General features: G+C 55.8%; 1 protein-coding gene across 2 annotated transcripts in view; it reads left to right on the top strand.

Moving 5' to 3' along the window:
* The window catches only part of ITPKB (inositol-trisphosphate 3-kinase B), a 107,495-nt gene that overhangs the window by 81,865 nt on the left and 11,608 nt on the right, over positions 1-14,022 (top strand). Inside the window, exons 3-5 of one of the 2 annotated variants that reach the window (XR_013395409.1) lie at positions 8,398-8,497; positions 8,796-9,622; positions 9,795-10,008. Coding sequence is in view for 1 of the 2 variants with exons in the window: in XM_015115115.3 (XP_014970601.2) it covers positions 8,398-8,497; positions 9,795-10,008 (314 nt within the window). In the remaining variant the exon portion in view is untranslated. The remainder of the gene's footprint in view (positions 1-8,397; positions 8,498-8,795; positions 9,623-9,794; positions 10,009-14,022) is intronic. The other variant, XM_015115115.3, reaches the window with a different exon arrangement.

Raw genomic sequence — 14,022 nt, 5'->3', positions numbered from 1 at the left:
TCTGACTCTTTCCAAGTTACACATCTGGGGGCCTGAGGAACTGCCCCCATGAATCCCCAGAGCTGCCGTGGGCATGGATGAGAAGCTTTGTAAGCAATTAATCACACAGTTAACTCATCTGATCGCCACTGGCCACCATCAGGCCCTCTGAAAGTGCCTAGTTGGATGCTTGCCAATCTGCTATGCCTTGGAGGAAAAAATTATTTCAATTTAAGAAAATAGACACAGAAGCAAAAAACCGAAGTGAGCCTGGAAGGTTTGCCTATCCGTGACAGTCTACAGAGCAGCTGCTTGTGCCTGTCACCTGCTCAGGCTCTCACAGTGACTGCATGGGGAGGGCAGGGTGTGTGCATTGGTACCTGCCGTGCCCAGTGTACACTGAGGTTTGCCTATGCTGCAGCTGGAAGGCGGCAGAACAAAGGTTCATTCCAACCTCTAAACCTGAATTGCGTTCTGCGTCATCGTCCTGTCTTGTAGAACAGCATCCAACTCCATGGGCTGCCTTTTAGGATCTTCATGGAGGGGGACAGAAGTATGTATGTCGCTTCAGCCCTTAATGTGCAAGGTGATGAAACCACTGTGGGCCTGGCAAAATCAGCAAGAAGGGGGCTGGAGGAAGGGCAGCTGTCTTGGGGGTACACGCTGGGACTGGAAGGAGCTGCCTTCCCGAAGTCCTCGTTGCTTCTCTGAATTTGTCCCAGCACAGCTGTGGCTTCCAGGAGAGGAATGTCAGGGCCCTGATAAGGAAATGGAGTGGAGCCCACGCCTGCCCAGAATGTGAACTTTCTTCAGGAGCCTCTGACTGGGCTCCTGATGGGCAAGTACAGCCCCTCCCACACCTGCTGAGTTTGATCTCCCTCCTCCTGGATCCTGTGAGGCTTGGCACCTGCCCAGCCAGGCACTCAGGAAACCTGCTGGGGGTCTCTGAGGGCCCACCAGGGTAAACCAAGGTCTCTTTCTTGTGTCAAAGAGAACTGGGATGGAGGCGTGCCCAGGGCTCTTTGGAAGCACCCAGGAGAGGCAAGGGAAGGCTTCCTGGGAAGAGGGTATCTGGGTTGCATTTTAAAGTCCACACAGGAGTTAGCTAAGCCCTGAGCATCCACAGTCATTCTTCTGCAAAGTCCCTAATAGCAGAAGCTGACACCCTTGTGGGCCTAAGGTGGCATGGGGACAGGTGTGTGGAGCAAGAAGTTGCCTGCAGAGCTCCACAGGCCCGAGAGAATGTGAGCCCAGGTGTGCTGCAGATGGTGCCATGTGTGGATGTCACCAGGGCTGCCAGTGACATGCAGTCCTCATGACACACAAGTGTCTGCCCCCAGCATCACAACTTTTTCTTCTCCCACCCATCCCAAATTGCATTGAGAAACATAGCATTGGTTTGGAGGGGTGGGAAGTGGCTGGAAAGAAGACGGGAAGTAGACCCTGGCAGGGCGTGTGGGCTGAGCTGAGGATCGGAAGTGCTGGCCCTGGGTGGCTTGGCCTCCGGTGGGGAAGGCTGGGCTGGGCAAGTGGCCGCTGACCGGCTCAGACAGCACTGCAGGGACAGGAAGCAAGGCCAGACTCTGAAGAACATGCAGAAGGCTGAGGTCTAGTTGCCTCCTCACCCCTCCTGCCCAGCCTTTCCAGGAGACCTCTCCGAGCCCCGAAAGAAGAGCCACAGGTGCCTGCGGCCTTGAGCCTTCCCCTGCCCAAGGATTGAGGAGCCTCTGGTCATTGCCTGTGAGCAGGCCACATAGGCCTACAGGCCTGGCGTCACCTGCTGTCTCCTAACAGGGGGGCCATTTCCTCCCCAGGAGGCAGGGCCCATTTCCTGGCTGAGCAGTCACAGGGCCTGAGAAGGACCCCCGAGCTTGGTGAAGCTCTGCTTTCCCCATCATGACATTCTTACTGAATTTTGGACAAGGGGCCCCTCATTTTCATTTTGCATGTTATGTAGATGATCCTGATCATAGTTAAAGCATTTTGTAAGTGGGGTGGCCAGAGGCCCACACATCTCCACAGCCTAGAGTAGGGTAGACCTGGGTCCCTCCTTCCCCTCCTTCCTCTTCCTCTTCATCCTTCCCTCCTCTTTCTCCCCTCCTCCTCCTCCTCTTTCTCCTCTCCTCCTTCTCCCCACCTCCTCCTCCTCCTCTCCTTCCCCCCTCCACTTCCTCCTTCTCCTTTTTCTACTCTCCTCCCAACCTCCTCCTCTTCCTCCTTCCCTCCTCTTTCCTATCCTCTTCCTCCTTCTCTCCTCTTCCCTATCCTCTTCCTTCTCCTCTCTTCTTCCTGTACTCCTGCTCTCCCTTCTCTCTCCTCTGCTTCCTCCCTCCTCCCTCCTCTTCCTCTTCCTCCTCCCCCCCTTTACTCTTCTCCTCTTCTTCCTCTTCCTCCTTCCTCCTCCTTCCCTGCCCCCAGCGGTCCTTTTTTGCCTGCCTTATGAACGACAAAGGCTAGACCTGGATGTTATGCCCGTTTGCCCTTTGATTTGTTGAAGGCAGTGTTTCCGTACAGCATGACTGAGGATGCCTGATGGGAAGGACCCGGGGAGGATGGCGACATCCAGGAACTGTTAGCATCACAGGAGGGTTGGAACTTGATCCAGAAAAACACACAGAATCAGACCCTGCCCAGGCAGCCCCACTGGCTCCGGACAGCTCCAAGGATGGGCTGGAGGTGGGGAGGAGGAACTGCTTGCCCAGGAAGGCTCCACACCCCCCTGCCACAGAACCCCGGGTCTGTTTTATGGCTGTGTGTGTTGAGCAGGAGGAGATGGTTCTGTGTGGGCCTTGGCCTCCAGGGAGTAGATTCCTATCTGCTCTTCAGAGGAACTTCTGGGAAAAGGGGAAGAGGAAAAGGGAGACAAAACGTGGTGTGCCCTGAGCTTCCCAAAGGCGAGGGCTTCCTACTCCCAGGTGACGTGGGGAGCAGAATTGGGAGCTGGGGTAGGCTTCTCTCTGTTGCGGGGGAATGCGGCTGCTGTCTGCCAGCTCCTCAAGCTCCCTTCGCCTCTGACTTCCTGTCTCCTCCAGCGCAAGGAGGGTTAGGGTTTTGTTGTCAGATTTTTTCCCTCCCACTACAAATCTCTCCACATTCTCTGAATATTTTAGCTCCTTCAAGTCAGGTGCCAGGGGACAAAACCACACCAGAGGTCTCCAGGCCTCTCTGAGTTTTAAGAAATCACTCCCCTTACCACCACCACCACCACCACCCCTCCCTCACCCTGGTCTGGCTGTTTTCTGATCTTTTCTTTCCACATTTCTCTGAGTGAATTGAAGCTCCATCTTTCCCTGTGCTTCTGGAGTTCAGCACGAGACCCTCTTACAGAGCAGGGTCCAGGACGCAACAGGCAGGGGTGACAAAGTCAGCAGCAGGCACTGCCCACCCTGCCTGCAGAGGAGCAGCTAAGCAAAGCTCAGACTAGTGCTCATGTAACCAGTAGCGCAGCCACCTAGGGAGTTCCCCAGCTGGTTTGCATCCAAGCCTGTGAGGCCGGAGGTTACCTGAAAGACCTCATGCCTGGTCTTCAGTTGGTTTAACCACCCTGCCCAGAACCAAAGTAAAAGCTGTGTGTCTCCAGCCCACTCCACTGCCCTTTACCTGCCCAGGGGCACTCCTGCATCGTGGTGCTTTCCTTTCCACCAAAGTGTCCCCAAGAACATCACAAGTGCAGAATCCCATCCACAGAGTCTAGAAGTGTCTGGCTGCTCTGATCTGATATGTGGGTGAGCTTAAACCTTGTGTCATCTGACAGCTGCACTGGAAGTGGCACCTGAGCAGCCCCAGAGAGGGACATATCTGGGGTTTTGGTGGCCAGCTTTAGGGGCATCAGAGGCCCTGGGCTCCTCTGCTAACAGAGCAGCCAGAAAACTTTCCTGGGCTGGCATCCTGACTGTCCAGGGGAACCGCCTTGGAGGAATCTTGCTCTTGTCCTTCCTGCCCAGTCTTCTGCCTCTTGTCCCCTCATCCTGCTGTCTTGAGACTGGAAGGGGCACTTGGAGGTGGGCCCTCACTCGTTGATAGGCACGGAAGTGGGTAAACTGGCTGGAGGCTCCCCATGTGCGTGGTACCTACTGGCAGGGCATAGAATGGGATGACTTTGGGGAAGTAACTTGCCGAGCCTCAGACTCTTTCATCTGTAAAATGGAGAAAATGCTCCTAACTAGAACATAGGAACAAGGCCATAATGTGCTAACCAGGGCCTGTCATATAGCGAGAGCCCCATAAATGGTAACAGGTATGAGTGCACACACCGTGCCATGGTATTGGGGCAAGTCTGCAGAAATGGGCCCTCCCATCTCCCCAAGAGATGACAAAAGCAATGCCAGCCAGCAGCAAGTCCCCCTGCACAGTACTACTCAGCTAGCTTAGGAAGAAACCCAGCACATCCACTGGATAGGCCGGCCCCACATCTGCGTGTGAGGAAGTAAGGGTCACAGCAGGGCTGGCCACAGTCAGCTTGCCACCTGCCCCGGGTCTGCCAAGGAGCAGTTCACAGCCCCAGGAGGCCAGCAGGGACCTGCCACACACAGAGAGCTTTGGGAGCACTCCAGGAGGGGTCCACAAGGGATGTCCCGATTCCCCTGACGACTGGGAGGTGATGCAGGAGCAGGTGGCCAGCTCTGCCCTGGGCGGGGGACCAGGTTCCCTTTGCCACACCACGTTCAAGGCATTTGAAGGCTGCTTTTGTATTTCCTAGAGCTTGGTTTGAGAGGCTGAAGACCTGGGACTGGGTCTGATTTCAGACAGAGAAGAGACAGAGGCTGCCATGGAGAGCTCACTCTTGAATATCTCCCACAGGGGAGGGCCGGAGGGGCGGGAGATAAACCCCTCCGGGTGGGATTCTTCTGGGTTGTCCTCCTTTCTTGCCTTGTTACCTGTCTTAGCTGGCGGATGAGGCCTGGAGTCCATTTCTGAGGACTGGGGCTTCCTCCAACCATGCTCGGAGGGAGGGCTGTTAGCCTGGCTGCTCCTGGAAAGTGGCGTGTGCCTGGAGTGGATTTGGTTCCTAAGGTGGGTGCTGTGGTCTCCCCAACCATCGCAAGGACATTGGTTCTCTGGACTCTCCTCCCATCCTTTAGTTTCTCTCTGCTCCTAGGGGCTGGGCTGGGGCAGCTGGGGTCACCCTGCAGCCCTCCTTCCCCAAGCCTGGACCTGGAAATGGCTTTTTCTGTTTACTGCTTGGCACTGACATTAGGCAGTGCCTGGGTGCTGCTATTTAAAAACCACGGGGAAACCCTGTGTGCTGCCACTGGCAGAGAGAAAAGAGGTCTGTAGTGCAAGTGCATGGCATTCTCACAAGTGGAATATTCCACGGCCCTCATCCAGGCAGGGCAGCCTTGGGATCGGGGGACTCTCAGGGCCTTGGCCACGTGGGACCTGTTTTCATGGTGAAGAAATGGAGGAGGTGTGGGCAGAGGGCAGCCAAGCAGTAAAGGTGCCCGGTTTCGTCAGAGCTCAGCAATGTGAGAGGCTTGTGGATCCCTTGAACTGTCAGAAGACCCCCACCCTGGAGCACCCCCTCCTTTCTGGACCCCTGGTCTTTAGCCTCTGGGAGAAGTCCAAGAACTAGAAGTTTCTTAGCTTCAAATGGCCTTGCAGAGGCTGAGCCACACTGTCTTGCCCGGCATCTGTTCACCTTCCTGGGTCACAGGCCCCTGCTCACTGTGTCTTGTGGGTCTCGGGAGAGCTGCACTCCAACAGGGTGGGCCTGACCCTGCCCCAGGCTCCAAGGTCTTTATTGTTCAGAACCTAGGCCGGCAACTCCGCCTAGCACAGGACTGACCATTCTTGGAGTAACTTCAGAGACACCTGGGTCCCCTCCTTGAACATAGAGGGCTAAAGACCCTCCCACAGACACCCCTGTACCCACATCTTCTGACAACTTTGTCTCCTGGGAGAACGGGAATCTATGTGTCAGTCTTTTTTACAAGCGAGGACTAAGAACTTGTTCAAGGTCAGTCATTGAGGAGGAAAAGGGGAGCCGGCTCTCGGGCCCAGGTTGGCCTTCCTCCCCGCCCCACGCTCTCCCAAGGCCTCGCCTGCTCACCTGTCTCCCTCTGCCTGCAGCCCCCATGCCCATAGCAGGTCTGGTTCCCAACCACTCCCAGTCCCAGTCCCTGGGCCTTTGTCCCCACACTTCCGCTGCCAGCTGCAGTCTTCTCTTTCTCTCCATTGAGTCTGGCCCCCAGCTGTCTCTGGTGGGTGCAGCCTCCATAAGCTCCCTCCTTCTCCGCAGTGAGCTGCCCTTGCACGGCCCCTCTAGGATGCTGGGACCCTTCCTCCATGCATGCTCATTTGCCTCCGCCTGTATACATAAACGGTAAAGTGGCTTGCTGCAGCTGGGAGAGTGGTCCTCTCTAGTCTTCCTCGGAGGAGCCATTGCTGTTGGGATGAGGGAGGGTCACTCTCCAGGGCCCTAGAGTGTCCATCCATCCAAGGAGACTGGTATATCAGCTGTTTGTTCCTCACCGGACACAGGAAACTGAGGCCCCAAGAGGGGCTGTGAAGCAGTGCGGTGTGGGTTCTCCCAGTGGAGACATGGCATGGGATGGGGCGAGCGCTGGATTGAGACCACTCTGGGCTCCCCTCCTCCCACACCATCCCCGAAGCCTGTCAGCCCCTGTCCTCTCTGAGCTCTGCTGTGGGGATGTGACCCACAGGTGGGGTGGTGACTGGCTATGCACCTTCCCCCTGGACCCACCGTAATGGCTTCCCCCTGAGCAGGGGCATCCCCCACAAGCCACTGCTGGCTCATCTTATGTAATGAGGTTTTTCCATTGTTCCCCTCATGCATTGTGTGCCCTGATTGTTTATGCAGCCTTCTGGGTGCTTAGATAAGAAATGCCTCTGCTGGCTTTAGCCTTCTTTGGTGATCTCCATCAGAAGGATCTAGGAAAAACACCGTTGTCAGTAAAGCCTTGGCCCTTTTGTCACATGGCCTCGTGGGGTGCTGCCCTCTCTTAAGAATAGAGTTGGTCTTGGCGGTGGGGTGAGGGTTTCTGGGATGGGGATAAAAATTACCAGGTTTAGTAAGGAAGAATTCCTCTCCTTAAATAGATTTTAACTTGAAAACCTGATGACAGAAGCGGCTGAGTCTCAGCAAAGAGAGAAAAAACAAAGGAAGCTGATTTCACCTTGACTTCACCTTGGGGACCCAGCAGCCACCACTGACCCCTGAGGGCTGCAGCTGGGTGCTTCAGGGCAAGGAGTGGGAACCACATCTTCAGCGTGTCCCCCTGTCAGGCGGGACCACCCTCATCTCCTCTGCAAGCCTCATGGCTTCTGCTCTCCGTGGTTTAGCTGGTCCGGGATCTGCTTTCTCAGGAACTCACAGTGCTTCTCATTCAGGTTCTCATCGCCCCCCTCAGGGCGGGTGTGTTTTGGGGACACTTGATCTTCATCTCCGCAGCCTGTTCTTATTAAAGTTCACTTAAGGATATTTTTTCTAAATTTTTTTTTTTTTTTTGCTGGGAAAGAAAAGAATTTTATTTATTTTCAAGTAGTTGTATAGATGAATGCTTAAATCCCAGCTTCATCATTTACCTCTCCCAGGCTCAGGCTCCACCAGATGGAAATAGAAAGAACTGACTTGCATGCTCATTGAAAAAGTAAAATAAGAAGATGCTCAATATACCTTAGTTCTCCTTTCTGCCCAAAGGGCCTGCTCTCCCCAAACACACACACGTGCACGCACACACTCATGCACACATATCACACACACTCATGCACACATATCACACACTCATGCACACATACTCTTGCACACATATCACACACATGCACACACTCATGCACACACATACACACACATACATACACTCACGCACACATATCACGCACGCATATGCACACACACTTATGCACACATATGCACACACACTCATGCACATGTATGCACACACATGCACACACACACGCACACTCCCAGCCCTGGCTGTTTTCACTGAAGAAACATCCTGAGAGGGCGGAGCGCAGTGCAGAGGAGAGAGCTGTGGACTTGCTCCCTCCTGTGTGATCTGAAGCCATTGGTGCAGGTTCTGTTCTGAGGAATTCCTTTCAAGTCTCCAAACCACTCGCAGGCAAGAGGTGCCTCTGTTGCCTCCGCATCTACAAATTGAATATGAACTAATGTGGTGCGGCTGGGTGGTCGTGTCCTCTCCAGCCTTCCTTGGAGGGGTCATTGCTCTTGGGACGAGGGGAGTTCCCCTGAGCATTTTGCTCAGGCTGTTCGTTAAATGGGGTAAAGCCACCTCCCACCACGTGCCGCATAGGTGATGGTGCCGGTAAGGTCCTCGGAGCCCACCAAGGGCCCTTCCCATCTTGTGGCCACAGGCAATGAGGGCCTTCACTTTGAATTTGTCCTAACCAGAAATTAATGGTTGTCTTTCTAATGTAGAGCTTTTTGTTTGTTTCTAGAGCAAATCATGGAGGAAAATAAAAAACATGGTGCATTGGTCTCCCTTTGTCATGTCCTTCAAGAAGAAGTACCCCTGGATCCAGCTGGCAGGACACGCAGGTAGACACAGGTCTCCCGGACTTTCCTGGCACGATGCTCAGCCCTCTGGGGAGGTGCCCTGGATGCTGCATTCTGGGGATCAAAGCTCCAGAGCAAGTTCCCTCCGAGACTTTGTAGTCTGAAATCGCAGCCACACTTGCAGGCTGCGGCCTTACCAATGCCTTGTAAATGCCATAGACAACTGACCTCTCTGGAGTCTGTGTCACCCCGTTCCTCCAAAACACGCATCCTTCCCTCTTTCAGTCTCTGGCTTTTATTTCTGTCTCTTCCAGTCTCTCTCTTTCTCTCTCTCTTGCAGTTGTATTCAATAAGACAGATGAAGCCATCAGTCTTTATAGCTTACCTGCCATTTGTCACCCTGGACAAAGAGGCAAAGCTAACCCCTTCATTGAGCACCTACTGTGTGCCCAAATTGCTATGGTCCTGGCGGTTGCAGCATTAATGGAGACGTAGTTTCTGCCCCGAGGAAGCCTGCAGCTGGTGGAAGATGTGGCCAAGTCACCCCATAACCGCAGGGCGGTGTGCGGTGTTGGGTGGAAGGTGGCCAGGAGCTGAGTCCAGGCAGGGCCGGGGAGGAGGGACATCTGGAGCCAAGGCCCCAGAGCCATCCAGCCCACACGTGGGACCCTCTGGAAGCACTGTCATCTGGAGACATGTCAGGAGCTGTCTGTGGACTTGGCCTTCATGACTTCACCAGCCTGTGGGTCCTTTGCAGGCCAGCACTGGGTCCAGCATTTCGCTTACCTCCTTGACCACACTGGCCCAACCCAAGACACCTGGATGAACAGCCTGTGTGAATACTTACTGGGTCTGGCTCAGAAGAAGTGCCGCCCAGGTGGGCCAAGCCTTAGACCCCCCCCCACCCCATTTCTTAGCCTGCTGTATCTCCCCATCCTGGCTCTGAATCCTGTCCAATCAGGGTTTCTCTACTGAGGCCAGGAGACACCTTCGTTGCTGAGAAGCAGGGCTGATGATGGAGGTGAGGATGAAAATAGCAACACTAAGGACTGACTGAGTCATGGCACCTTGGTCTCTCACCTAGCTCTGTACTCTTCCAGCAGGGAACACTGGTGAGGAGGAGTCTGGAGTCAAGGAAGCTGGGGAACCAGCCCAGAACTACAGTTAGTGAGTGCGGGATTGGGTCTTTAACCCACTCCCTTTAAGGTGATCAGTCCACAGCAGGGACATAGGCACACCGTCAGCTATCCCCAGGGAGGCCCAGGCCCTGTGCCGGGGAGGGTGCCTCTGCCAGCTGCCTGCAGCTGGGGACCAAGAACCTTCTGCACTTGCTCTGCAGGGAGTTTCAAGGCGGCTGCCAATGGCAGGATCCTGAAGAAGCACTGTGAGTCAGAGCAGCGCTGCCTGGACCGGCTGATGGTGGATGTGCTGAGGCCCTTCGTACCTGCCTACCACGGCGATGTGGTGAAGGACGGGGAGCGCTACAACCAGATGGACGACCTGCTGGCCGACTTTGACTCGCCCTGTGTGATGGACTGCAAGATGGGCATCAGGTGAGCCAGGCTCCTCACACCTCACATGCCTGCCTTGCTGCAAGCCACGTGCCAAGTGCACAGCACAGCACTCAGGGCCTCCAGGAGGCCTCACAGGTGCAAGGGCAGGCTGAGGAGGCTGTTGGACCAATTAGAGCCTCCCCATCCCCAGGAATCTCCCATTATGTGCAGAGGGTTCCGGGACCTGGGCTTTGCCCATGATGGCCCCTTTCCTTCTCCAGTGAGCAGAAGCCAGGGGCTGGCAGAATCAGAAAAAGGGCACCGGCTGGGTTCTGAGCCCCCCTAGAGAGAAGGAAGAGAGAGCTGCCCTTGGTTCAGGTGGGATCACTAGGGATGCGGGGAGCACTAGGTAGGGAGGTCGCAGGATGGTGACTTCCTGCTGTGTGAGCTGCTGGGGGAGATGGGAATCGAGGTCTTTCCATTTCCTCAGCCCTGGTGAGTGGGAAGAGAGAGTGGCTAGTAGAACATGCTGGTTTACTAACAAAGACCTGTACCTGCCTAAGAGGAGGAGGAAGCCCCTGACGGAGCTCAAGAAACCCACATGGCAGGGTGCCACAGGGGCCCAAGGTGAGCCTGGAGCAGTCACTGGGCCTGTGTGCAGGACTGACTCCCACCCCCAGGTTTCTGACAGAGGCTCAGGCTCACCCTGACACCTGCCCAGGGGATAAGCCTGGAGAGGACTCCAGGGAAGAGGAGAAAGGAAGAGTGGGCTTGAGGAGGCAGGGCAGAGAGCAGACGGGGATGCCTGAGGGTGGCTGCCCTGATCTCGGGGCTCAGTTTTAGGTGGCCGGGTTTTCTCATTACCTCTCAAACTGCAGCCCTTCCACCCTGAGTCATCCACAGCATGGCTCCTTCTCCCCTGTGCGGGTTTGGTGAACCTCCCTAAGGCTGTTGGCCCCCGTGGTGTCCAGCGTGCGGTGCTCATGCTTTGGGGCTGGTCCCGGTTGCAGCACCTGGGCTAGATGGCCACATGCCGGGCCCCTCCATGCTGCCTTGCAGGGCTGTCTGGGAGGCCAGGCACCGAGACTCAGCTCAGAGCAGAAGGCTGTGTCCACTGTGACTGGTTTAACCGGATTATTTCTCATAAGAGGAGATTGAGAAAGAGGGGTGTGTGAGAGAGAGAGAGGCCAAGAGAGAAGTGGGCTAAGCCAGCCAGTGTTTCTTTCCTTCCTTCTCTCTCCTCCTGGGAGTTCTGTCCTAAAATCAGCCCCTGCCACTGACTATTGTGTTCCCTCACCATCACCCACAGGGAAAGAATGGGGGATGGAGAAGCACAGGCCCCACTCTTTGCTCTTGCGCCATCTCTGGCCACCTCCCTCCCACCATCCAAGTTCCTTACTATCTTTAGCCCACAGGGACCTGGGATAGGGCAGGGAGGAGACAGAACATGCCCCCGGCCAGCCCAAGGCCATTGCTTTTCCCAAGTCTGGTTTCTGACCCAGGATGGCATCCCCTGGCGCACCAGAATGTGTCCTCTCAGGGGAGGCCCAGCCCTTCCTTCCAACCCAGATAGCAGCAGGACTTCTCAGATGACCACACAGAGAATAATCCAACTGGAGTCCACTCAGACCTGGCCAAAAATGTATGGCCTGTGTGAAGAACACTGGCTGGGCATTTCTGGAAGTCGGCTGTCCCAAGGACAGAGCCAGCCAGGCACAGGGCCAGGCTACCCCAGAACCTGCCTGCTCCTGTTGGGGACAGGAGCCCCGCTTCCTGCCCCAGGGCTGCCCCCACCCACCCGCTTGACTTCCGCAGCTTCTCACTGATTGCACCCTAGCGCTCTCAGGAGAGACCTAAAGTGACCATGGATGGTACCCATGAACCCATCTTGGCAGGCAGAGGGAGCAGGATGAGAGAAGAGTATGTGTGGAGGGGAAGAGGAAGGTCTCCCCAGAAGCAGGGTGCACCCAGCCCCATCTTTTCTGCATACAAATCCTAAGGACCCTTCTTTTTCCAAGGGCTGTGCTAGATGCTTCCATTATTTATCCCATTGGGTTCTCACTGCCATTCTGGGAGATGGGTCATGTTCCAGTATAAGCAGGAGGATTCTGTCACCAGGAGGTTCAGTGACTCATCAAGGCCACCCAACCAGGCAGCAGATCGGTGCAGTTCTGCACCAGGCTTGCTTGACTGCAAATCAGGCCCCCAGCTGCAGCCCAGCCCTTCCCAAGGGAGCTGTGTGGGACCCAGCTTCCATGGCATTTCCCTGAGGTGCCAGGCTAGTTCCATCTGGGCTGTGGACTGTGGCCTTCCCCCAGATGTGTTCATCCAGAACCCTTGGCTGCAGAGCCTCTCCCAAGACTGGCCGCTCATGGTCACCTCCAGAATGTGGCCTTTCCATGACAGGGTGAGGAGGCTGGAGCCCAGGGCTACCTCAGATGCTGAGTCCCAGGGCACAAGGGTTTGAGACATGTCACAGAGAAATGGAAGGGCTGGTCACCAAACAGTCCTGGGCATGGCGGGGGCAGAGGGGTGGCACTAAGGAGAATGTGATGCAGTTGCTGGTGGTGTCTGCACCTCGGGGCTTCTTGGGACTCTGGCTCCCACCGACACAGGCTCAGTGGCTCTGGGGCATGCTCTGAGGTTTGTGACTTGTCCTGGAGAGTCAGCACTGTCTTCCTGACATCGGGACCAGCAGCCTGGGGAGTGCAGGTGAAAGCCCATCCCTAGCACCTCTGCCCTTTAGGAGCTCTGGGTGGCTTTTGTCTGCCACCTGTTGGCTCCCTGGGCTGGCCTGTCTCAAAGGAGTACTTCCTCCACCTGGTCTTGAGTCCCCTCCTCCCCCAGCGTCCTGTGAGTGGGCGAGCAGGTCTCTGCTTCCCTGCATGGCTTGGAGCTTTGACTTTGCCTCGGGCAGGCAGGGGAGTGTGGGGAGGAGCTGAGCCTTACCTTACCTCCCTGTGGGCCTCCCGCTCCACCATCCAGCTGGCACCCCCTGTGGGCATCTCCCCCCCAGCCCCTTTCCTCTCCTGGGCAGCTCTTTGAGCCACAGGGGCCCTTTTTGGAGAAAAGGCCATGTGAAAAGGGATTTCACATTGAGGTCTGCTTCCTGTTTAAGGAGGTGCTGAGAGCTCTTTGCAGAAGTGCAGATACCCACCATGCGGGCCCCTATAGCACCCTCAGGAGTCCCTCCCCCATCCTGGCTGCCCCTTTTCTACATGGTACACACACGGATGCACACGCAGCCCCTGCCTCGGCGCCCCCGTCACCACTGACCTGACTCTGGATGTGAGGGGTATACTCTGTGCGTGTCCTGCATGGGTGCACCTGTGTGTGCAGTGGTGCACAGGAGTCCGTGTTTATGTGCATGTGTGTGCATGAGCATGTGTGTGTGTATGTGCGCACATGGGTGTGTGTGCATGCCCGGGCCCAACCCAAAGCTACTGACCTCCCCCTCTAGCCCTCATCACCTCCTGGAAGGTCCTAACCAGCCAGGCCTAAGTTCACACCCAAAGGATTTGTTTTTTTCTTCCCATTTCTTTCACTGCAAATTTCAGTTAATACAGTGGTTTCTAAAGCCTGTCATTTTTAAGACGCTGTAGTTTTTGTTTAGTCTGTTCTGGGTCCCAAACCAACAACTTGGAGAAGTTGGTGGGCAGTGTTGGAACAAGGCCTGGGAGACAGATGTGGGAAGAGTGGAGGGCCAGGTGGAGGGCAGGTGGGCGGGGCCTCTGTGGGCAGCTCCCACCCACACAGGGCAAAGGGGAGAAAACTTCCCCATCCTGCAACTGACACTGCTGATTTCTGCCTCCTCAAGGGCTGTGGGCAGCCTCTGAGCCTGTTGTGTAGGGAGACTGGGGCTCTAAAAAGAGAGCAGGGGAGCGGGGGTGGGATGACTCACCCCACCTCTGCTCTGGAGAAGGTAGAAGCACAGAGGTGTGTGCTGGGGGAGGGGTTGTGTCCCGGTAGCTCAGGGCCAGCGATTCAGCCCCAGGCTGCTCAGGTTCTCTGCTGCCCCTGCCCCTGTTACCTCCCCGTGTCTAGGTGGTCCCCGCCAGTTCAGCTGGAGCTGCT

The sequence above is a fragment of the Macaca mulatta genome, chromosome 1 (genome assembly GCF_049350105.2).
Source record: "Macaca mulatta isolate MMU2019108-1 chromosome 1, T2T-MMU8v2.0, whole genome shotgun sequence".
Lineage (NCBI taxonomy): Eukaryota > Metazoa > Chordata > Mammalia > Primates > Cercopithecidae > Macaca > Macaca mulatta.
Note: the sequence above shows the minus strand (reverse complement) of the source record. Positions and strands in the feature narration are given on the sequence as shown.